Below are 25,733 nucleotides of genomic sequence, written 5' to 3'. Positions count from 1 at the left end.
AGAAAACGGATAAACGGCTTTAATTCTCGTTTCCACATGTGGGCGGGAAGAAACGCCCTCTTTCCGTGGATTGGTCAAGCAAATGCCATCCCTGACGTCATCAGCTCCTCCTCAGTTCGTTGGACAGAATACAGGTCCTCCGCTGCCGCACAGATCTCTAACTTTAAACCGCTGTTCAAGGCGGATGTTCGACTGGGCGTTCTTCTGCGCAACCCAACGCGTTTTAGAGAAACGTTTATGTTGGAAATATTGATCTAATAATATTAACGCTGCAGTTTTTTTGCTCAGAGGTAAAATTGTGTAGCACTAGCAATAAAGCTCCTCGACTCACAGCCCGGAGCGGATGTGAAGCACAGACCATTGCTCGTGTGGTTAAAAAAATCATTACAAACACATTTGAAAGTGATTTTGAAAAGTGAGGGGGACATGTCCCCCTGTCCCCAGTGGAAATGACGTCCCTGGGATAATATGGCATTTAAATGATATATTTTCTTGTTATAAAGGGATAATATGACGTCTCATAATAATTAGGCTACACATTAACCGTGAAAGCGACATGTTTTCTAGATGGACATTCTACCAACCGACGGATCACACTTTCATATGAATCAAGCGCACTCCACTCACTCATTGTCCAGACAATATGGTTAACGTGCAAAGGTAACGGTGATCTCATATAAACAGCAGTACGCACTGTAAACCCCTACCACCGGCGATAATGGTACGATCCAGCTGCAAGCGCAAGCACATACATGTAAAATTAGAAAAACAAGTAATTTTTGTGTTTGTTCGAAAATCTGAAATTCTGAAGCAATTACCCAAACACGTATAATTGAAAATGAAACTGACAAACAATTATCCATTTGTGAAGTACCCATGAAAATTGAAAATGACAGTTTGAAACCAATTTTCATTTGATTAATTTTGATGGTGAAAATTGAAAAAAGAACTGCAAAGCGTTACACGGACCAGAATATCTGGCATTGCCCGTAGTAATAAGTGAAAATAAGATTTTTTTAAAGATATTATTTTTCCATCTGTTTCCCGTTATACTTGAATGTTTGTCCTTATTAGCAGGGGGTTCCCAAACGTCTCGATCCTTGACCCACCAACAGGTAATCTGTGTCAAACACCAAATTTTTAACATGGGGAAAACACACATTCGTTTCAGTAGTTTTTATTTTATCACGAATTAATACGTTTAATTACGTACGGCAACAGCCATCCTTACATATAATAAAGCACAACATGCTTTTTGTTTATTTATTTATATAGCACATTTAAAAGCAACTCTTGTTGCACCAAAGTTCTTTCCAATACAACAACTTAAAATGTATAGCCAAAAGTAACTTGCTGTGCACGTGTTCACTACTCTCTGGATAGGTTAAATGCAGAGGTCACATTTCGGGTATGGGTCACCTTACTCATGAGAAGTGGAAATCCTCTGTTACTATAGAAACCACGATCCCAACTACATTCTAATACTGAGCTGCGTGCGTACACATTTTTATGTATCTGGAATCTACAGATATTTGTCCTGAAGTAAAAAAAGCAGCATCAGGTCAGACCAAGATCAGATCGCGTCTGATTCAATAGATCCAATGCTAACACCTTACGTGCCTTTAGAATCTTTGCACTTAAAACAAAATAAGATATAAAATACCAGTCAACTGAAACTGAAAAAGACTCTAACCCCATTAGAAATCTCTTTGTACACAGATTTCATTACACGTGGTACATTCGGATGTGTCAGCATGTGTGGGAATCAAACCCATGACACAATATACATAAACAGCAGAAGATTAAAGGGTTTAGTTTCTGCTTTGAGCTGAAGGCCTTTTATTTCTTCAGTGTGTACAAATCCTTGGTCACGCGTGTTATAGGCTGATAGCACACTACATCTGGAAGACATCTGCAATACCCCTCGGAGACGTCTGCGGTCAGATGTCATATAGATATCTATAAGACATCCGTAAGATGTTTATGATTTAGAACGGATGTAAAACTGCTCTTACTAAGATGTTTGGCAGATGTTTTACATAGCAGATGTTTTCCAGATCTTTACGTGTGCTACGTTAGCTGTTTTAGATCTGTGTTCAAACCCTAGGCTATAACATGAAGTCTCGTGTGTCGTTTTTGCAGGTCACTCTTTATGAAACATGCAGGAGTGACACACGGCAGCGTTCATGTTGTTTGAAAGCACATTTCTTTCACAAGGATCTTTCAGAAAACTCATCCATCAGCTGCCGAGAAGGAAACTCTTAGGCTCCTGCACACGGTTCACATGACATCCCGAGACAAATCGACTGATTGAATGAACTTCTTTGACCCCGGGTCGCGCATCGGGAATGACGTCATGGCGTGTGCGTTATGCGGTGTATGATCCCGCCTCTCGAGGACATACGGTACAGTTTGTCACACGTGATTCTGTAACGAAGAATCCAGTATGGCGGAATCTGCCAAACGGTGTTTGTATCGCTTCGGCAGCGTCTCACATCTGCTGTGATAGGGTGAGTTTATAAACGACACGTTCATATTGCAGAATAATTCGCGTATGACATCAATGACACATGACGTCAGCGTCGCTGTTTTAATCGTGGTATGTGAAAGAGTAATGATGGAGGCTTTCATTCAGCTCACGGTGTGATGCACGCTAGTGGTTTAGGATGACGTTGTTTTTTATTGTGAGACTATTGTGTTGAAATCAGCGATGGCCAATGATGTAAGGTGTCCTGAGATGGGCGGTGTTGATCGTGAGTCGCACGTTTTTGTGAATGAGTGAATAATAAGCTTGGGGGTGGGGGGATGTGTTACTTGTATATCATGTTTTCTCGATCAAATAAACAGTTGTGTAAATATCTGTTTAAGATTAAACGCGTTTCAGATTAAACGCGCTGGATGCAGCAGAAACACGCACGAATTTACAATATTAAAAATGTCTAGACGAGAAAATAAATGTGAGCATACAATCACAATTTACCGTTACCGTTGTTTATTTAATTCTTATTTGTATAGTTTTTGGTGCTAGTCTTTGTTTGCTGTCTCAATAACGTCCACAAGTGGATGCGCTCCACGCGCGCCCCCGTCTGCGTGGATCCTCGCCGTGTCACCTCCGTGTTTTTATTGTGTAATCGTGATGGGAGTGAGTTTTCTGAGCATGTGGAATGTCCCGCTTCTCTCTTTTGTTTTATGCTGATGGGTTGAGGATGTCAATCGTGTCAAGTTTGTTTGGTGATCTATGAGGATATTTTAAGCACTGCATCTTTCTTTCTTTCTTTCTTTCTTTCTTTCTTTCTTTCTTTCTTTCTTTCTTTCTTTCTTTCTTTCTTTCTTTCTTTCTTTCTTTCTTTCTTTCTTTCTTTCTTTCTTTCTTTCTACACAACTACCATTTAGTTGACCCAAAGTGCTGTACAATACAGCTCAAAACAAAAAACATAAAGAAAAAAAGAAAACCACAAAACAACAAAGCACAATAGACAAAACTATTGACAAGGCTAGATAAAAGCTATTGACAAAAGATGTTGTTTAAGCAGGTATTTAAATACAGGCAAAGGCGCAGCTTGTAGTTTATTCCATAGACTAGGACCAGCAGCAGCGAAGGCACAATCACCTCTGCAGTGGAAACTCGTTCTCGGAACAGTCAGTGAGGAGACCAAGATTGCTGGATCTTAGCGACCTATTTAGTTTATAATTAGAGATTGCCTCGGAGAGATATGATGGGGCTTTATTATGCAAAGATTTATAAACAAAACTTAGAATTTAAAATGTAATTCCATGTTTGACTGGTAGCCAATTTAATGAAATAAGAATGGGCGAGATATGATCGAACCTCCATCTGCCTGTCAGCATCCTTGCAGCAGCATTTTGGACCATCTGCATTATAGAGGACTGACTTATACCATAATAAAGTGAATTACAGTAGTCTAAACGACTTGGAACAAACAAGTGAATGATCTGTTCAAACTATTTAACAGAGAGTAGAGGTTTGATTTTAAATAAACGCCGTAAATGGAAGAAACTTGATTTGAGCACTGCACTAATTTATTTCTCAAAACCCAAGTTGCAATCAACAAGAACACCAAGATCTTTGGCACAGGGTGTAAAATAGGAAGAGAGATGACCAAATGAGGGGAATAGTCATCATTTGATTTGAAACCAAATAGAATAATTTCAGTTTTGTTCTCGTTTAACAACAAAAGATTCTGCTTTAACCATGTTTGTAATTCATTTAGACAATCCAACAAAGGTCCTAAGAATTCCTTACTTCTATGCTGCAAGGGAAAATACAGCTGAGTATCATCCGCATATAGGTGGAAAGACACTCCATGTTTCTCAAATATAGCTCCCATTGGTAACAAAAATAGAGAGAATAAAACTGGAGCGAGAATTGAACCCTGTGGTACCCCACAAGCAGGTGGTTGTGAAGACGAACTATGTTGACCAATGGAAACACTAACATTTCTGTTTGTTAAAAAAGATTGGAACAATTTCAGCTCCTTGCCTTGTAACCCAACACAGCTCTCTAGCCTGGAAATCAAGATATTGTGGTCAACCATGTCAATTGCAGAGCTTAAGTCTAAAAGCACCAGCGCCACAGCATTCCCTTTATCTGTTTCAAGTAAGATATCATTTACAACTTTTAAAAGTGTAGTTTCTGTGCTGTGAAGAGACTGAAACCCCGATTGAAATTGTTCAAAAATATTATTTGACAACAAATGGGACTGCAGCTGGGTCAACACAATTTTCTCAAGAATCTTAGAAAGAAACGGCAAATTTGAAATAGGCCTAAAATGATTCAAATTTGATGAATCAAGATTGGGTCTCTTTAGCAATGGAGTTACTGTAGCTGTTTTTAAGCAGTCAGGAACAACCCCAGTATTTAGACTAGTATTAAAAACAGTTAGAAGATTATGACCAACGGTATTAAAAATCTGTTTTAAAAATCTAGATGGAATGATATCTTGAGAAGATGAAGTTGATCTTAGATGTTCAACAATGCCTTTACAGGATTCGAAAGAAACAGGCTGAAAATCGCTCCACAGAAAAGAACTACTTGATCTCTCAGGTTGAACTGAGTTTCTCAAGGGCAGGTTAGATCTTAATTGAGCGATTTTCTCATGAAAAAATGTACAGAATTGTTCGCACAGTGATATGGAAGCATCAGGAAAAATGTTGACTGGGGGACGGACTGAGCACAGAAACAATAACAGAGAAAATGGTCTTTGGTCTATGTAAGTTGTCATCAATAAACTCAGATAAAAATTTGGACTTGGTGGCCTTGACAGCTCTCTGATACACATATAGGGAATCTCTCCACATTTCATAGAAGACCTGCAACTTATCCTTAGCCCACCACACACCCCTCTGTTTGCCATCGCGTTCCGGTCCCCCCTCCGACTGGTCTGTTCATGATCGTGTTTAGGAACTTATCCTTTCTCTGCTCTTCTGCATGCCTTTCTGAGCAAAGGGGGTTTGGTAACAATAAGTTTAGGTTTTAACGGAGCAATAAGATCCAAAGTAGACAAACATATTTGATTGAAGCAATTCATTAAATGTCTGTAATGGATAATTCGGCAGTGTTATTCTGTTTTGTTTATGGATCTGTGTTTTCCAGCAGCTGGTGGAGGAGGAGAATTTTACCTGGAACTACACCTGATGTTTAAGAACATTTTCAGGCACAACATCTGGTGCAGTGAACATCATGACTTCACAGAGTCAATCAGGTACACGTCTTATCATTACACGTGACGTTTTCCATATGTGCTTGTTGTAGGTGTGCAACACTTTTTGTGTTTGTGTGCAGTGCTTAAATGCATAAATGCAATGCTTGCCTGCAGACTGAAACATTTAAAAAAAAACTTCATCTAGATTTAGATTTATGCATTTGGCCGACGCTTTTATCCAAAGCGACTTACATTACATTATACTATACACTTGTTTCTAAGAATGTGCAATCCCTGGGATCGTACCCATAACCCATGCTGTAACCACTGAGCCACAGGAAAGCTAATCATATAATGATAAAATGGGTTTGTCACAGCGTAGATCACCTGCTGTTCACACAACTCACATTGTGACAGATTCAAATATTTGTTACATAACATTTATGTGTATGCATTGGGCGACTCGCATTGTTTTCAATGAATACACTCAATCTGTTTGTGTGTTCTGTGCGAATAAGACCTATACTCTATTGGCTAAGCTATAAATGGAATTCCCAGAATTGTTTCTAAATGTATTGCTGAAACACTTTACAAAGACTGTGATCTATGTGGTACTGAATTGTGGAGTTAGACTGTTAAACCGTTTTTCAACATTGTCGTGTTCAGGATTTTTATGGGCAGGCCTGAAATCAGCTCTCAATAACGCAATGGAGCCCCGAGCACGCATGGCCCCTCCCCTAACACTAGAGCGTATTAGCATCAGTGGTTCACCGGTTCAGTCACGCACACACTTTCAGGCTCTATCTCACGCTCTCACTCTACCCAAAACCCATTTCACGGCAAATAACAAGTGAACTCTAACCCAGTCGCGAATGGAACACAAACAGCGAATGGACAGAGCGCTTCAGTGATTCTCTATTGGTGAAGATCGCGCGTGTTTGAATTTAAATTCTCTTGTAAAACTTTTCTCATATACTGGGGACTCAGGCTGAGAGAGGCGAGTGGGCGTGGCTTCATCACAGACAGTGGACACGCCCCCAGTGTTGAGAGCGAAGAGTACTGCATCATTTTTTCATGATTTTGATACCTTGTTTTATATACTTGGTGGGTTTTTGTATCATTCAAATTTGGTTGGGTGGTTAATAACACAGTTTTCTATGGGTCGTGTAACTGGGTTAGCCAAGTAACGGTTCTTCTCAGGCCGGACTGGAACTAAAAAGTGGCTCTGGACTTTTTCACCAAAAGCAGCCCACCACACACCCCTCCGTTTGCCATCGCGTTCCGGTCCCCCCTCCGTCTGGTCTGTTCATGATCGTGTTCTGCTGGGTGTTTCCGACCGTCCGCTTGCCATTGTGTTTGGGTTCCCCTGGTCTGTTCGCTATGATATTCATGAGAATGCCCACATGAGCAGCGTTCCACTGGGAATCCGTCCCTGGTTCTTGTGTTTATTTTTGGCACATTTATGTATATAGTGTATATTTATTTAAGTTCTGATAACTTATACTGTCATATTTTGTGCAGAATTGTGTTCATTGTCATTTGGCAATGTTGGAGGTGGAGATTGTGCACCTTAAAAAGTGTGTGTCCTGTTGTAATTGCAATAGTTAAATAACTGGATTCTCTTAAGTGTGTTTTTAAATGTTCTAATGAAGGATTTGTGCAATTGAGAAATATAATTTTCACTTATGTTGTTATAATAAAATATAACTGTTTGTGCAGAATTTTGTGGTATATTTTTTGGGGGGGAGCTCGAAGGGGGTCTCGCCCTGGGTGTAATTCAGTGTAGAACGGCCACTGCCCAAAATAATACTGGCTAGGCTTCATTTGAACTTGCTAGGTAATGTCATTTACTTGTTATTTCTTTTTCTTGTTTTCAGCAATAATCTGCAGGGTCTCTATTCTTTGCGGATGTGTACCGGAAAGTTTGGGCCAGAAAAGCACTCAAGTTTGTTTTTGTTGTTTCTGGTGAAACCATCTGTAGGAGTGTTTCTGTATGTTGGATTCATCCAGAATCTGTTGTAAGAGCATCAGAACTGCAGGTTTATTTGGTGTAATAGTGTGATTGTGTCAAAGATGTGACACAACTGTATGTAAATACATTAAGAACACATCATGAATCATGTTTTAACTTCTGTGTAACTCTAAGTGGTCTTTTTCTGTGTATAATACAATCTTGTGTCAATTTTGTTGTTGTCGTTCTATGCATAGGAGACTTTATGTGATGTTACTCTGCATCTCTCCATCTGTCTGGTGTGTTTATATTTATCTCAGCAGTCACTGCGGAATAGCAGCTATTTATAGATCCGCACAGATTCTGCACGCGTGTCCCCTCCAGCGCAGATGAGGGAAACAATGGCAGCAATACTGGCTGAAGCAATTTCTGTGAGTCCATACAAATGATGCTTTGTTCTCAGATGATTAAGGGAAGCGTGCTGATTTTAATGATGGTCAGGGAAAACGAATGGACGGGAGAACAGAAGTGCAGTGTTGTCCGCTGATACTGGATGTCCTGCCAACACCGGACATGTCCAATTACAGGCTGCACAAGACTTGCCATCCCACCTTTTGACATGTCGGCCTTCTCGGACACTGATGTAATGGTATCTCGTCCAATTAAAGCCATTATGCGTTATGTTCCCAGTTTGGCGTAATTGGCACTTTTGGTCACTCGGGTGTGAACAGCAGGTTCAATACCAGATTTTGTTATTACGTAAATTCCCTTCTTTGCCACTAATCCGTGTTGTCATCAAAGCGCAAGAAGCAGGACTTTTGTCCCCTCCCAAACACTGCGATGCAGGCGGCCAGCCCACAATACACATAATCTAACCAGTGCCCTGAGAATTTAAAGTAGTGTTTTCCAATCCTGGTCCTCAAATTTTTTCACGTCTCTCTAATCTGAGTTGATAGATTAAATCCGGTGTGTTTGTTTAGAGAGATCTAGAACATGTGCAGTGCTCAGTGTTCTCCCTCAGAGCGCTCTGAGAACGGAGAGTGGGGGTCCTATGCAAATAGTTTGACAGACAAGTGGGACATGCAATGATCGGACCAACATTTGAAGGTATTTACATGTATAAATACTGTATATTTACACCGCTTTACTGGATGTGAAGAGACTTTCAATCTGCACAACAAACATGCCTACACTGCCTTTAAATGTCAGTCCTGCTGGAAATAAATGAGTTCTATTCCACAACATTCATCTTCTGCGTCCATCAGCATGAACAGAAGTAGAGCTACATTGAGATACATTCACATTGGACTGACCACTTCCGATCCTCAAACACGAGATATCAACAATTTTGTGTGTAATTTTGATCTTCAAGCAGCATTGATGTTATAACGTCTCTTTTCTTCATGGTTTGTTCATATCATGGATGATTTGTGTTTTTTTCCTCATTGTTGTGAAGACACCTCTGCTGTATGTGAGTTCGTTTGACAACATGTACAGTACAGTGATACATGTAAATCTATGATCAGATTGCATGAGGACAATAACAGAGGTGTGAACAATGAAAAGAGCAAACAATTTGTTGACCTTTCACACGGCCTGTTTGTTTCCCTCAAATATAAATTGTGTCATAGTGATGTCATGCACTTTTAATGTGTGTTTGCCTCGCCAGTTTCTCATGAACATAAACAAAACCTCACAGGATAAAGTCAATCATTATGAAATAACTCTCTGTTGAACATCAGTGTTGAATCTTTAGGTCTGTAACACGTGTCTGCGTACAAATCCAGCTGCTCCAGACATCTTCACGTTCCTGTAGTGCCGAGGGTAGTGCTCATGCTGATTAAATGTAAACGGTATATCACTTCGGCTGAAAGCTTTAGCAAATGGAAAGATGAAGCCTAATGTTTTGGGATTTGCCTTTTGCACGCCACTCATAAAACCAGGCTTACTTGCTCTGTCATTTTCATAACTGCATGCATTTGTATTGTCCTGTGGTTTGGGAAGGTGCTTTGACGCTTTAAATCTGAGCTCAGGTTTCCTACCTGTTGCTGTATGAGGAGATACATTCAGCACAGCTGTCTGTTACATCGATAGCTCAACACATTGACATGCAAAATTCTCCATTTGTTTTTAATAACCACAGTATATCAGTTTCAGGTGTGTTCCTCAATCAAGCTTCAACAAGACATTTCCCATGCAAAGCACTGAGGCCACAGACAAACCTCTTCAATCTTTCATATACTGACACCACCACCAACGAGGGTACACTACAGCTTTACATTTGTTCATTCAGTTGGTAGGAATAGGAACAAGCATCACGGACTAAAATACTGCATCAGTATGCATCACTGGATGGTTAGCTATTGATTTACTGGCCTTAAATCCAAACCCAGATCCATCATCAGTAGATTTCTTGTTATTGCAAAACAAATGTGGCCTGTTCCTCAGGGGTAACTTGTTTAACATGCTGGGGATGGAGACGAATCTGAACCTGGGTTGTATCTTTCTAAAAATAGACAAACGCAAACACATTCTCTGGTGTCTTCATTAGAGGAACATCAGAGCACTTTCTGAGCTTTCTGCTCTGGTTATTTCCCCAAAATAGTATCATGTGAAGATAAACTGCCCTTTGTTTTCCTCCTCATCTGGTTGAAAATAACCTGTGCTGTTTCTTTTACATTATAACAGGAGAATTGAATGTTTGGCATATCAAGATGACAATCATTTTAAATAACTGGAAGATGTTTAGTTTGTTGTTGTTGGAATGAAGGTGTACTGTTTGTGCTGTGTGTCTTGCGTGTTCTTCAGCATCCAATCACTTCTCTCTCTCTCTCGCTCTATAATATATGTAAATATATGAAAACAGAAATAAAGGATAGTTTAAACAAAGAATTACAAAAGCAAAATATACATTTATGTAGCAGAATAAAGGGATATAATAATATAATGTTATGTACATATATATATATATATATATATATATATATATATATACAGGCAGACACATATTGTGCAGCTAACACCCAGCTATCTCTCTCTCTCTCTCTCAGACTCTCATATGGATCAGACAGCGGAGCTCCTGAAACCCTCAGCGTTTGACCACATTCCTACAGGTAACACAGCATATCTTTGTCATTTCTCATCAAATTAAACACGCATGTGGATGTCAAGAGCTGGAGATGATGCGGTTGGGTTGTTTGAATGTATGAATGTTGTCTATGAATGTAAACAATCTGACAATCAGCCCTGCCCATATAGGCGAGGATTCAAAGGACCATTGTGTGATTTTTAGCGGCATGTAGCGGTGAGGTTGCGAATTGCAATCAACAGCTCATTCCACATCTCACCCCTCCCTTTTGAAGCAGTACGGAGGCTAAGAGAGGATTAAGATGTTGTCACGTTTTCACTTCTTTTCCGAAAGATATAACGTACTTACGAAACGGGTTCTGTAGAGGAGTTTGTTGGTTTAGGGATACAGCAGAAACAACATGTCAGACCCGCGCTGTACGTATGGAAGCATATTGGTTGCTATTTTCAATTTGAAATGCAATACGCAAAATGGCAATGCAGTATGTAAAATGACAATGCAATTGTGTCTTTAAATATACATTTTAAATAACATGTGTGCAACATTAAGTGCAAAATGAAAATAAAAATTCAATTATATAAATTACATTTGTCAGTTCCTACACTAGTTTTAATATGTTATTTAAATGGATATTTTTTAATGCTCTTTAAGTTGCAAAATGAAAATGAAAATGCATTCCCCGGATTGATTATATATGTTTAAGATAGTCAAGCAAAACTGTAGCAAAATTCAAATTCAAATGTTATTTTCCCTAAACGCATTAACATTAACAGATTGAACATTTGGGATTGCATTTTCAGTTACACACAGCACGTTGGGTGTTGAAAAATTCAATGTGGACTTGAAAATGCATTTCGAGCTGGCCACGCCCCCTCCCTCGTACAGCGTCATTGTGTGAGGGCGGAGCCAGCATCACTCGTTACGTGTGTTGTTTTGAGGTGTTGAAAACACGTACGACTGCAGAGATGATAAAAGCGTTAAATCGCTTGCACATACACGTTTTCATCATAAACACATTCAGTATTTGTTGTCTTAGTCAATATCTTAACATAATCATTCAGAAACTGTTTTTATGGCGCAACGTTTCCGTAACTTAACATATTAAAACTAGTGTAGGAACTGACAAATGTAAGTGATATAATTGAATTTATATTTTCATTTTGCACTTAATCTTGCACACATGTTATTTAAAATGTATATTTAAATACACAATTGCATTGTCATTTTACATATATTATATTGCATTTCTGTCAATAGATCCTCCAAAAAAATTACACACTGGATCTTTAACATTATGCTACAGATTATACCAGTCTCTCCATTTACATCTGCTTGTTTTTCTCAAAAGTCTTGAAGCTGTAGCAAGTATATCAGACAACAGTTGATACTAGGGGTGGGAATCATTTGGTCCCTCCTGATTCGATTCAGAATCGATTCTTGATGTACTAATTAGCATATTTAAGATGTCATCTACATCGCGTCACGTTTGAGCTCAGAGTCAGACTAGTCGGTACTTTGCTTCTACTCTTAGAACTGTCACATATTATATTTTAATACAACTCAGTGCCCAGGAAAGCCATTCTCATTGACGTATTCTGCTGTCAGACATTAAAATCTTTTGAAATGAATGACAGCGTTATCCCTGGCTCTCTCCTCCTCTTTTTTATCTATATATATCTAACTGTACTGCGTTTTAGCGAATTGTGTTTAGTTTTTGATGCACTGACTTGTACATTTTGTGGTTGTGATTGCTTCCATTGTTCATCATTTTGTAAGTCGCTTTGGATAAAAGTGTCTACTAATCTAAATGACTAAATGTACATGGAGGTTGCCATGGTTACATTCTTTGTGAATTTGTGTATTGAACGTGTGTAGCATTATAGATTTAGAAATGCTGTCAGTGTTTTAGTCAGTTATTGATGGTTGTCATCTAAGCAGTTTAATGCGATGTCATTTGATCAGTGTGTATGTGGCATTAGTGTGTGTTAGACATTAGTTTAGATTTACCACAATCACACTTCCGATTGTGACAAGCCTTCAAAGTGTTTGTTTTACATTCTGTAAAAGACCATAACGACAAACAAAATATCTGTCTGAATCTGCATGGTTTATATAAGCATCTCTCTTTGTGCTCTACACTGTGTAGTGTGTGTGTGTGTGTGTGTGTGTGTGTGTGCGTGTGCGTGTGTGTGAATGTTTGCTGTGGGACAGCCCTGTGATGTCACTGGTGTGTGTTAGTTAAAGCAGCGAAAAGGTGTTGAATGCACACACACACAAAGGCTCTGAGGTGTTACTGTAGGTGAGATTTTATTCTGTTTTTATTTGTCTTCTGTTTTGTGCATGATTAAGGGTTGTATGTTCTAAACTGTATTTGTCATCATCTTCATCTTAAGGATTGAAGAGCTCATGTGATTTATAACATTGAGTTTTGAATCTGCCTGCTGGAGAGAAACTTTATCTTGTGTAGTATTGTCATGTCTCTGTATTTCAGCTCAACGTGAATTAGGTTTCACTGCGCTCTTTAACAGACAGGCAGATAAATAGATTAAATGTGTAAAACAATAATGAAAGATTTAATGATAATAATAATAATAGACAGAGACTGTAGATTTTCTGTCAAGCTGCTTTTAATCGATGTGTGCGTTGTGAAAGTGCTATACTGTACATACGAAGGTGATTGGTCTCAGCTTGTGTAAAGCTGCTTTTTCTTATTTTCAGACTATTTCACAATCTGAGCTGCTGGGCATTATTTCTAACATGAAATCAACCACTTGTTCTCTTGATGCTATTCCCACAAAGTTACTAAAGGATGTTCTGTCTTCTGTGTTGCCAAGTCTTCTTTCTATTATCAATAGCTCCTTACAAACAGGTACTGTTCCATCTTGCCTTAAACAGGCTCTGGTCCATTCTGTACGCAGAAAAGTAAATCTCGACCCCTTTGATCTTAATAACTATAGGCCAATTTTGAAACTTCCATTTTTGCACAAAGTTCTGGAAAAGTGTGTACTAAATCAAATTTCCCCATACTTAATCTCTAACAACATTTTGGATCCTTTCCAGTCTGGTTTCAGAGCCAAACACAGTACTGAATATGCACTTTTAAGGGTAATAAACGACCTCTTACTACTGTATCTGCAGACTCTTCTATTATTGGACTTAATTGCGGCTTTTGATACAGTGGATCATCGTATCCTTTTAAAGAGATTAGACCTTGAAATTGGCATTCGTGATGTTGCATTAGATTGGTTTGCATCAAAATCATAATGCCATTACTATTTTCCCTGCTTATATCATTCCTCTGTTGTCTGATATCGATCACAAAATAAGACAAAATTAGACCTAAACAGTTCCAACAAATGAAACTTCCTAAATCACAACTAATAAGCTCTCCCTGTTATTAGTAAACATTTACTCAGTAACTTTGAATGAAAGTCAGTGAGTGCAGCTGTGACATATCAGAGGAGAACTGGCCCTCCCGACAGAGACTGGTTTCTCCCGAGGGTTTTTTCTCCATTTATTTATCATTGAAGTTTGGGTTCCTCGCCACAGGGCCGTGTTGGCTTGTTCACCGGGAGACCGCTGATATTAGATATTATTTATTAGAATGATCTTGCTTGTTCATGCGCTGTGTTTATAACTTTTCTGTGTTTTTCTGTTTTTCTTATTTTCTCCTGTAAAGCTGCTTTGGAACAATGGACATTGTGAAAAGCGCTATATAAATAACATCAAATTAAATTGAATATCTCACAAATAGGAGTTTTTCGGTGGAAATTGGAGAATTGTCATCAAGCTCTGTTCCCGTCACTTGTGGGGTGCCCCAGGGCTCAATTCTGGGTCCAATCTTATTTTCTTTATATTAACTCCCTCTTCGTTTAATTTTTGAGTCCCATAAAGTTTCATATCACATTTATGCCGATGACACTCCGCTCTATTTTCCATTAAAATCAGGTACTGATTCAGTGTCCTCTCTGCTAGATTGTTTAGAGGACATTAAGGTTTGGATGGACAATAATGTCCTTCAACTAAATCCGAAAAAAACTGAAGTTATGTTGTTTGGCCCTTCACACCTTTTAAATAATCTAAGTTCTACCCTGGGCCCCCCTTCAAGAAAACATTCTTGATAAAGTTAAAAATCTGGGAGTTACCCTTGACCCTGAGTTAAAATTTGACAAACAAATCAATTCTGTAGTTAGAGCCAGTTTTCTGCAGTTTTAGGGGACTTGGCAAGCTTAAAAATATTTTGAGTTTTAGTGATTTGGAGACCGTTATTCATGCTTTCATCTCAACCAGGTTGGACTATTGTAACGCTCTATATGCTGGAATAAATCAGTCCTCGCACTAACGTTTACAACTGGTACAGAATGCCACGGCTTGTTTTTTGACAGGGACAAAAAAGAGAGAATATATCAAATCTGTGTTAGCATCACTTCATTGGTTACATTTACATTTATGCATCTGGCAGACGCTTTTATCCAAAGCGACTTACATTGCATTATACTACACATTTGTTTCTAAGTATGTGCAATCCCTGGGATCATACTCATGACCTTGGCGTTGCCATGCTCTAACCACTGAGCTACAGGAGGTTTCAGTATTTGTATTTAAATCACTTCATGGTCTTGCACCTACTTATATTTCATACCTTCTCCACACCTACTCTCCTGAGAGAACGCTAAGATCTTCCACCCAGATGTTATTAAATGTTCCAAAATCTCGATTTAAATCCAATGGTGACAGGGCTTTCTCAGGTCTTGGTCCTAAGCTCTGGAATTCCCTACCTTTGTTTATAAGACTATCGCCTACTCTATCCACTTTTAAATCCTCTCTTAAAAAATATTTTCTTTTCTCAGGCACATGGTTAATTTGATAATATTTTAATTTTGTTTCATTTTGCATGATGTTTTGTTTGAATTTGATTCATTTTTGTTCAGTTTTCTTTCGATATATTTTATTAGTATTTAAATTGTATTGTACGAGGATGTTTTGTCTTGTATGTTGTGCAGCACTTTGGTCAGCATTTATGTTGTTTTAAAAGGCTAAATAAATAAACTTGACCTTGACCTAACCCAGCTTGTATCCACTCACAGATATAAATAGAAGTAATTTATAGATTTGTCAGATTAAGAAATTCACTGCTATTTAGGCCATTAAAACGTGACAAATGAACATGAGAGGAACATGTTGAGAACTCTTCAGACATTGTGATGTTTCTTCTCTACCTGCAGTTGAACTGAGTTCAGCTCTGCCCGTGAGAATCCCCCCCGCTGCCATCCCCATGGATCTTTGCGTGGATGCGAGCCCTGCGGCGGATGGCACGTGTCGCGAGCGGCAGCTGGAGCAGGAGCTTCTGTCCCTCAAACACAAACAGCAGGTGCAGCATCAGCTTCTCATCGCAGAGTTTCAGAGGCAACACGAGCGGCTTTCACGACAACATGAAGCTCAGTTACAGGAACACATGAAGGTACCAAAGTTCCGTCCTCTCTTCTGCTGTAGGCTTGGTGTTAGGATGGAAGGGTCGTGATGATAGTTTATGATGGGTTTGAACCAGCCAACTTGTGATTCTTGACCCGGAGGTCATGACACACCTGTTTACCTGTGTAACCTGTTTCTCTCGTCAGCATCAGCAGGAGCTTCTGGCCCTCAAGCACCAGCAGGAGCTCATGGAGCATCAGAGGAAGATGGAGCATGAGCTGGAGAAACAGCAGCGAGATCAGAAGCTTCAGCTTCTCAAGAACAAAGAACGTGGACAAGAGAGTGAGCATCTCCTTCATCAGAGCTTCTGTCCATCTACTGGGGAATCTGTGGAAAAAATATATAAGAAAATATAACACCCCCCCAGAAATGAATGCCCTCAGAGACTTACACAGCATGTTCTTCTAAATTAAAAACTTCTCCTTATTTTGTATGAACAGGTGCAGTGGCCAGCACAGAGGTGAAGATGCGTCTGCAGGAGTTTGTGTTGAATAAGAAGAAAGCAATCGCTCAACGCACTCTCAACCACTGTATCTCCAACAATCCACGCTACTGGTGCGGGTCAGAACCCGTCACACACATCACAGCTTATTCTGGCAAATAACAAACTCTTTTGCTGGTCTTACGTATTCCTGGAGCTTCTCTTTATTTTGCAGATTCTTGAACATGTGATTATTGAACAGATCAGACACAGATCAATCAATCTTCTCTTTTGCTTTCTCTTCTCAAAGTTTCTGATCCAACACAAATGTTACTCGTAAGACGTAAGTCATGTTTATTCAGTCAGTGAGCAGAGATGCCAGATGCTTTAAGAAAAACAAGCAAAAAGAAAATAAAGAAATAAAATAAAAACCCACTGTTAGCTGAGTCAGATCAACACAGATGTGTACTTTTCTATCGAAAGGGAACGTTCAGAAGTGAATTCAGAAGTCATTTGAGTGGCAGTGCAAGAGTGTGGAAACTATCTTTGTGAAGTCTGTAAGTTTTGTGTTTGTTTGTGTTGCATCATCTATGCAGGAAAACTCAGTACAGCTCTTTAGATCAGAGTTCTCCACCTCAGAGCACCATCAGCACCTTCAATCATCCTGCTCTCTGCGACTCGAAAGATGACTTTCCACTTCGTAAAACAGGTAAAACTTTCAAATAATCTTGATTCATTCTTTTTTCCTGCAGAAGGGTTGAGTTTGTGGAAAGTCATGATAATGGTGTAACTTCCACGAATGAATCAACACTGGGGGTCCTCCAGCATAAACTGACTGGAGAGTCCACGGTCTAACTGAACACACGGTTATTAAACTATAAGCAATGAACATCATCTGTCTTGTTTTTGCCTCCTTCCATGTTTATCTGAGACTGAGAGCTGCATTATTTGCAGGATTATCTGTCTGAATCAAACCTTCCACTCTCTGTCTTTAGCGTCTGAACCAAACCTGAAGCTGCGATCTCGTCTGAAGCAGAAAGTGACGGAGCGGAGAAGCAGTCCATTACTGAGACGAAAAGACGGTCCCATCAATGCGCTGAAGAAGCGCTCTCTGGACCTGGCAGGTGATTTGTTGGTGTGGTTTATTGGATCAGAGTGAATTAGCCTTAAAACTCATCACTGACATCCACCGGCATGTGAATGTTTTTCTGCTAACTCGTTCTTTGTGTGATGATCAACAGATTCGGCGTGTAGCAGCGCACCTGGATCCGGGCCGAGCTCCCCGAACAACAGCTCGCAGGGAAACTTGTGTGATAACGGCATAGGCGCCGCTGTCTCCAGCGAGGTAAGGCGATTTGAAGCCTGACTGTGACGCTCTCTAGAGGACAAACATAAAAGCGGCCGGTGGATAAATGCTTGTGTGTGCTGCAGTCGTCTTTAGCTCACAGGTTACCTGGTTGTGATGGATCTCTCTACACGTCTCCTTCATTACCCAACATCGCCCTGGGCCTGCCTGCCTCCACCGTCAACAGCGTGAGTATACAACCTCCCGTTTGCCAGGAAAGTTTAAGATATTGAGACTTTACCTCCGATGTAAATACCTTGTTTGTGTCCTAAATGGAACAGGATTCAGTGAGTTCTTTAGTTTAGTGGTCATTGTCTTTGTGATTTGCATGTGATGCTTTGAAAGTGCTTAAGTTTTCGTTTCTTTACCCAGCATGATGCTCCGCTCCTGCCCTCTTCTTATTCTGACACCGCAAACTCCCATAATGCACTGCTGCAACACATAGTTCTTCTTGAGCAGTCTGCTCCACCGAGCCCTTTAGCTGCTGGTGAGTTTTTGAGCTTCAGGAAACACTTACTCTGTGTGTTGTTGCCTTGTCGCTTCCGATTAAAAAAAGTTGCAACAATTGTTTGCCAGGGTTGTTGTCACATAAACCGGACAGTTTTTATGATTTTGCACTTGTGAGCGCGGCCCGGTCAGGGTTTCTTCAGTTCATTAGATCAGTGATCCGGCGGAAATATCGGAGCGATGGAACACGGTGTGCTGGGCTCACTTGCGCTTCCACGGGAACATTGGAGCGCTAATAATGGGAACGGGGAAATGAAGGGGGGCAAAGACCTGCCGGGGTGTCCTGTTCAGCCATGTGTGGATGGTGGTGTTTACAGGGTGCTGCCGTGTCTGGCGGAAATGAGTTTATCATGATGAAGTGACGATAGTAAGGGCTCGGTTGTTTGTAGACGTTCATTCGGTGCGTGTTTGTCGCAGGTGTTGCAGCCGCTCCGCTGCAGTCTCTGCAGAAGCTGCAACAGCACAGGCCGCTGGGTCGCACGCAGTCCGCTCCTCTGCCACAGAGCTCTCAGGCTCTTCAACAGCTGGTGGTCCAACAACAACACCAACAGTTCCTGGAGAAACACAAGCAGCATTTCCAACAGCTCCACATCAACAAGGTCAGAAATGCTTTCATTAGCCTGAAACAGAACGTTGTGACAGAGAGAACACCGGGGTGTGTCCCCCCATTCTTTCTGCAGTCGTGACAGGGAATGGTTGGATGTGTGTCACATGACAGCGATGAATCTGTCAACTGGATGATGGGCATGTTTGAAGTCCTCTGTTCCTATGGTTTGGGATTAGGGCCATTTGAGCCGCAGGACACAGAGAGCAGAGTGGGTTTTGTTCTGCGGTGGAGCTTTTCATCACAGAACACTGAGACTGTAAAGCATAAAGAAACTGTGCGACGTACATATTACAGAGTTTGGCAAGAGCTCATTTCTCATCTGTGTTTCATTCAGATGTGGCTACTGCAGTAAAAATAATCAAGTGTTAGATCTAGGTATATATAGAAGGTATATGGTGCTAGAAAATACTTTAGTTAGCTCATTTTTTGAATAAAAGCATCTGTCAAATGCACAAATGTTCATGCAAATGATATCTTGCCAAGTCTGGTGTCTGGAGGTGTCAATAAACAAATCCCCTGAGTGAACTCCATTAATAAAGCAATGAAAGATGTTCGGTGTGTTCAGAAGAGCGGCTGAATGTTCAAGAAAACATGATTTATTCCTTCTGTGTGTCCGTTAGATGTTGAGCAAACCAGCCGAGCGTCAGCATCAGAGTCACCCAGAGGAGACAGAGGAAGATTTCGAGGAGCAGCAAGCCCTTCCCATGAGTCTCTGTATTAAACAGGAAGCTCCTGATCTTACAGAGGAGCAAACACAAGAGGACCAACAGGTGCTCTTCAAACAGGTGAGAACAAGAGAGAGAGAGACACACATGAGACGGAATCTTAACACACCTTAAGTTTCATGTCAACGCCCTCGAAAACCATCAAAACAAATATTATGTGTGTGTATGTGAGGGTAGCAGGCTCTTCTCTTGGAGCAGCAGAGGATTCATCAACTCAGAAACTATCAGGCATCACTAGAGGCAACTGGTGTGTCAATCAGTTTCTCAGGGCCCCGCCCCCTCTCCAGGGCCCAATCATCACCTGCCTCTGCTTCCTGCATCAGCGTACAGGAACAACCTTCCAAAGTTCATTTTACCACAGGTGCTTGACCCGCAGCACACCACACGGCCGCTGGATTTACTGTCGGCCTGTCTGTGTGATGCTTGTATGTGTGTTTGCATGTTTCTGTAGGTCTGGTGTACGATTCTCTCATGCAAAAGCATCAGTGCATGTGCGGCAACACAAATACGCACCCTGAACATGCCGGCCGCATCCAGAGCATCTGGTCTCGCTTGCAGGAGACGGGTCTGCGCAGTCGCTGTGAGGTATGATGCGTTCACCTTTACTGTACACACACGTTTAGTGCCCTATCGACACGTGTCCCTCCTTTAATCTTTTAGTGTATTCGTGGAAGAAAAGCCACATTAGAGGAGCTACAAACGGTTCATTCTGAAGCACATGTCATGCTGTACGGGACCAACCCGTTGCGACAAAAACTGGACAGTAAGACATTTACTGCAAGTCAACACACTGAAGCGCTGCAATGGAAGGTAAATAAACATGCTTTTGTTTCTCTCAGGTTCTGTCATATCCATGTTCGTCAGGTTGCCGTGCGGAGGTATCGGGGTGAGTAGAAAGACACGCGTGTGAAATGACACGCGGTGCGAGAGGTAAATCTCTTCTGTGTGTTGGCAGGTGGACAGCGACACGATCTGGAATGAAGTTCACTCCGCGAGCGCAGCGCGTCTGGCCGTCGGCTCTGTGATTGAACTCGTCTTTAAAGTGGCGACAGGAGAGCTAAAGGTTTCTTTCCCTCGTTGTCTGTTTTCTTTCTCGTATCATTTGATTTTTCGTGTTGTTCAAATGTAGAGCTGTGTAGTTTTATGTCATTGCAGAACGGCTTTGCTGTGGTTCGTCCTCCAGGACACCACGCAGAGGAGAGCACGCCCATGTAAGACGCGTTCATTCTATGTGTGTGTGTGTGTATTCTTCTTTCTCTTTATGTCTGTAAAAATGTGAAGCTGATGCTCTCGTCCAATCACAGGGGATTCTGTTACTTTAACTCTGTCGCCGTAGCAGCTAAACTCCTGCAACAAAGACTGAATGTCAGCAGAATTCTTATTGTTGATTGGGTGAGTTTATTTGAAAGAATTACTCTGTTGTAAGTGAAGTGATTGTTTTTGAATGAAGTCATTTTATTGGTACGGTTCACAGGATATTCATCATGGCAACGGAACTCAACAAGCATTTTACGATGATCCCAACGTTCTTTACATTTCACTTCATCGCTATGATGATGGAAATTTTTTCCCAGGCAGCGGTGCCCCTGAAGAGGTCATATGCATGAGACTTTTAATGAAGCAAATTGAGCAAATGTTTTAGTGTATTGCAATAAAAAAAACGTGTGTCAGCAGGTGGGCAGTGGACCAGGAGTCGGATTTAACGTTAATATGGCATTTACAAGCGGTCTAGAACCACCAATGGGTGACGCAGAATATCTGTCTGCTTTCAGGTAAAAGCCGGCACGTCTGTCTGTTCATCATGTGTGTTGCTCCAGGTCTGTTTGTTGGGTTGAAGCATCTCTGTGTTCTTCAGTAGTTTTGTTGACTGCAGGAATGAACAGTCAGGGTTAGTGGAGTGTTTGGACAGCAGCTGTATGTGCAGTAGTTCTACTGGACTTCAGAAAAACCCCAGCAATAGCAATTGAATACAATCTCAGGCAGTCGAAATGTTCTTTTCACTACATGAAACATCAGTGCGTGTTTGCCATGTCAGTTTTGGTTCTGTGTGATATTTGTGAATGTGCTGATGTTTGCTCTTGTAGGACGGTGGTCATGCCGATCTCGGATGAGTTTGAGCCAGATATAGTTCTGGTATCGGCAGGTTTTGATGCTGTGGACGGACACCCTCCTCCGCTGGGAGGTTATAAACTGAGCTCCAAATGTAAGCGCTGCTTTGACATCTGTGATGACACATGAGTTTTTCATGACGTGCACCGCCCGCTCAGTAAAACCTTGTTTGATACCGACAGGTTTGGGTTACCTGACCAAACAGCTGATGGGATTGGCCAGGGGTCGTGTGGTGTTGGCATTGGAGGGAGGTCACGACCTCAAAGCCATATGTGACGCGTCAGAAGCGTGTGTCTCTGCGCTGCTGGGGATCGAGGTGAAATCATTACCCATCATCCCTTTGACTTTCTATGGGGTGTATTGCTATGTGTTTATAATAGATTTGTCATTATATTGCGATGTGTTGAACAGCTCGAGTCACTTCCGTCTGAAGTTCTGAAGCAGAGACCCAATGAGAACGCTGTGAGCTCCATAGAGAAAGTTCTGGAAACTCACAGTGAGTCAATCTTGTTTTTCTCCAAATGAATGAAGAACAGCTGAATTCTGACATGATCCGGTGTACTAGAAGTAAAGCTTCATGTGCAAACTTTCTGTGGGTTAGCACAGTGTTTACAGCGGACCTAAAGAAATACAGTAAATAATATACAGTACAGTGTAACCAAATGATGACTATAGGTGTGATATTCAATTTTCAATTCAAAATTATTTATATAGTGCTTTTTTACAACGTTGCATTGTTTCACTGCAGGCTAGCTTGCAAAAAAAAAGAGAAATCATACAGAATATATATAAAATACAGCTTACATATGGAATAGAATACATTACATTATTTAACATTTAATTGGCCTCATAGAATAAAATCTACAAATCCATATAGACTTTGTTGAGTCTTTGAGACATTTACATTTATCCATAGCGACTTACATCTTATTCTATACATTTGTTTCTAAGTATGTGAAATCCCTGGGATCGAACCCATGACCTTGGCGTTGCTAACCAATGCTCTAACCACTGAGCCACAGGAAAGCTTTAGTTAGCATGATGGTTAGGGTTAGCCTTTCCAGCTTAAATTGAAAGAAGCTAACATGGCTTTCCTATAGCTCAGTGGTTAGAGCATGGCGCTAGCAATGCCAAGATCATGGGTTCTACCCCAGGGATTACACATACTCAGAAACAAATGTACATGCAATGTAAGTTGCTTTGGATAAAAGTGTCTGCCAAATGCTTAAAAATGTAAATGAAAATAATATAAGAGCAAGAGTGTGCAATAATACCATGAACAAGAATGTAACATTCATAGAAAATGTGTAATAATAAGAAGTATGTAAGATTGGGATTAGATCAGATAAATAAAAGCAACTCTAGAATAACAACGTTTTATGAAGCTTTGGCAGCCAACAGAACCTGTCAAGTTGATTCTGAATGTTTCGTGGGTTGGTTAGGGAAGTACTGGAGGTCCTTGCAGCGGCACGTGTCCAGAGTGGCCTTCTCTCTGATGGAAGCTCAGAGCGGTGAATCTGAGGAAAATGAAACGGTGACCGCGATGGCATCATTATCTGTGGCAGCCATGGAGAAAAGGTACAGCTGCTTTCTCTCTCTTTCCACTCTTTGATCCCCAGACAGTATATGACCTTTTACCTTTGCACACAGGACTGAAGATGAACCCATGGAAGAGGAGTCACCCTTGTAAAACGTATGTTTTATGAAGCTGCGAGCTCCCCTGAGGATGACGTTGAGCGGCAGGAGTAATATCAGGGCACAAAGCCTAAGTCTCGATGTTAGCGCTGTAGCCCGCTAGCACGGTGGCCCCAGTGAAACACGTTCAAGATAAAGAGATCACGGTGGAGGCTTTTTGGAGATGGGTTTGCCCTGGTGTGGGAACATCCTAGCACAAACATCGAGGGCCGTTCCAATCATCCATAGATCATTCACAGAGAAAGACGGAAGTCGAGAAAGAAGAAAATGCTCCAACTAACGCTCTGCAGGTACTTGAAAACATTTGACACTAGATGGACACTGAGGCACGAGACTTCTTCAGTCCCACTTTATGGATATCTTACATTCCCGATTGAGCGAGCGAGTGCCTTTTGCTGATGAATTCTGAGGAACTTAAAGCCTTAAGTCAATAAACGTTACCCATAATTCCAGTGGATGGTTACAGGAAAGGAGAACAAGTTCAGATTTCACACCACTCTCTTTGTACAAACACTTCTGAAATTTAGCAGTTGATTTTTGATGCGATATTTTTACTGAAAAAGCTACGAATGGAGTGACATCATATCTGTGTGAAATGGAGAAAAATAGAGTTTGACCAAAGCATGAGTCTGCATCTTGCAAATTTCTACCCACAGTTCTGTAAAATGAGCTGTTCAACAAGACCACAGTAGTACATGAGATGGTTTTGGCTTTCACTGAATTTTACATGTGAAACTTTCTGACATGAAACATTGAGAGACCATTAGCTTGTGTTCAGCAAACGCAGAAAGATCGTGTAAATGTGAAACTGCAACTTGATAACATTGGTGACCTCTAAGCATGAAGAGGAGTCGTAACAACGCGGGGAATACATTCTGCATGTAGTTTTATCTGTTAACTGTTGTTGCTTTCACACACAAACCTTCAGCATGTGTATTTACAAACTCAAGTTTAATTTCGGTTTAGTTATTTTGTGTCACTGTATGGTTTGTACAATTCATTCCAAGTTTCATGTTGTGAAAATGTGAAAATAAAATGTTATTTTCTGACACAAATAAATGTCCCTGTATCTTTAAACAAATCTGTTTTTAATTTCAGTCTTTTGTTATCCTATGACTCTCTACTAACACCGCTGTTGACATGAGACGTTAAATGAAAATAATAGGACCTCAGATTATTTGACAACAATGATTCTATGAAAATAAAGACTTTTTAAAACAAGAAATCACACTGCATAATAATAAACAGCAACTTTTAGCTATCTTAAACGTCACGTACTATTATAGATCACACTAATGAACGTAAATGGTTGGTTTGTGATTGGCGCCATCTAGAGGCACACACCTGAACTACTGAGGATAGAACCGGAGGTCTCGTTTTTCCGTTGAGGGAGGGACGTTCATACACATGTATATTTAACTAGACGCCGCATTGTCCGTTGGGTCGTACGTCAACGCCGCCGCCATATTGGTGAAGGCAAAAGCCGACTACAAAGACATACGAGTGAATGGTGGAGCTGCAGTTATCTGGATAAAAACACAACCTCGTTTTCATTTCTCAACTAATTTCAATACTTTTCTATTTACGTGGAGTACAGAAACGTTTTGGCTCCAGTTAAAGACGGTTAGACTTGAAAATATATTTATTGTCATACGGAACTGTTAAAACTCAGGCTTGTCAAGCAATCGTTTAGGCTTAATAATTGTGTACACATCGCTAATGTGAAATAATTTAAGGTAGATTAAATGCACATGATCAGAACACAGCTCATTCACTTTAAAATCATGGGGAAAAACAAAACAATTCGTCTTTACTATGTGACTATATACTGTTATTTCATACTTAAATAACACTGCCGTGCATTGTGTTTTACTATATCACATACATCATGTTTTACTGCTGAAACGGGTTTACCGGATAAATAAAAGAACATCTTTTATCTTTTTATCGTCTAAAATTACTACAGAAAAAGCCATTTCCACAGTGAAAAACATTCGTTTTTATAACACCTACGTAAATTAAACTATATTACCTTGGGTGTTTTGTTCGATGATTCAAATAAATCTCAGAAACAATCTCTAGGCTACATGTCTGTTTTATTCTCGACTACTAAAACGTGGTTATTTATTCTGTTGCTTGTCTTGTCTACA

The 25,733-nt window shown here is 40.5% G+C and overlaps 1 protein-coding gene across 2 annotated transcripts; it reads left to right on the top strand.

Moving 5' to 3' along the window:
* Positions 1-2,348: 2,348 nt before the first annotated feature.
* LOC130556613 (histone deacetylase 4-like) lies at positions 2,349-24,664 on the top strand. Of its 2 annotated transcripts, none has more exons than XM_057337796.1 (27): positions 2,349-2,510; positions 5,618-5,723; positions 10,665-10,727; positions 15,928-16,163; positions 16,321-16,456; positions 16,615-16,729; positions 17,192-17,304; positions 17,591-17,719; positions 17,837-17,940; positions 18,027-18,128; positions 18,313-18,427; positions 18,865-19,046; positions 19,675-19,839; positions 19,960-20,140; positions 20,231-20,364; positions 20,440-20,542; positions 20,619-20,665; positions 20,735-20,842; positions 20,935-20,990; positions 21,084-21,171; positions 21,254-21,373; positions 21,454-21,551; positions 21,864-21,982; positions 22,071-22,204; positions 22,300-22,384; positions 23,331-23,466; positions 23,539-24,664. In XM_057337796.1, the coding sequence occupies exons 2-27, from the start codon at positions 5,702-5,704 to the stop codon at positions 23,576-23,578; spliced, it is 2,931 nt and encodes a 976-aa protein (XP_057193779.1). In that variant the 5' UTR covers positions 2,349-2,510; positions 5,618-5,701; the 3' UTR covers positions 23,579-24,664. The 2 variants fall into 2 exon arrangements, with proteins under 2 accessions (XP_057193779.1, XP_057193778.1); XM_057337795.1 differs by having other exon boundaries at positions 2,355-2,510; positions 19,957-20,140.
* Positions 24,665-25,733: the final 1,069 nt, after the last annotated feature.

Source organism: Triplophysa rosa, linkage group LG7 (assembly GCF_024868665.1).
Source record: "Triplophysa rosa linkage group LG7, Trosa_1v2, whole genome shotgun sequence".
NCBI classification, from domain to species: Eukaryota; Metazoa; Chordata; class Actinopteri; order Cypriniformes; family Nemacheilidae; genus Triplophysa; species Triplophysa rosa.
This window is presented reverse-complemented; position numbering and strand designations above follow the sequence as displayed.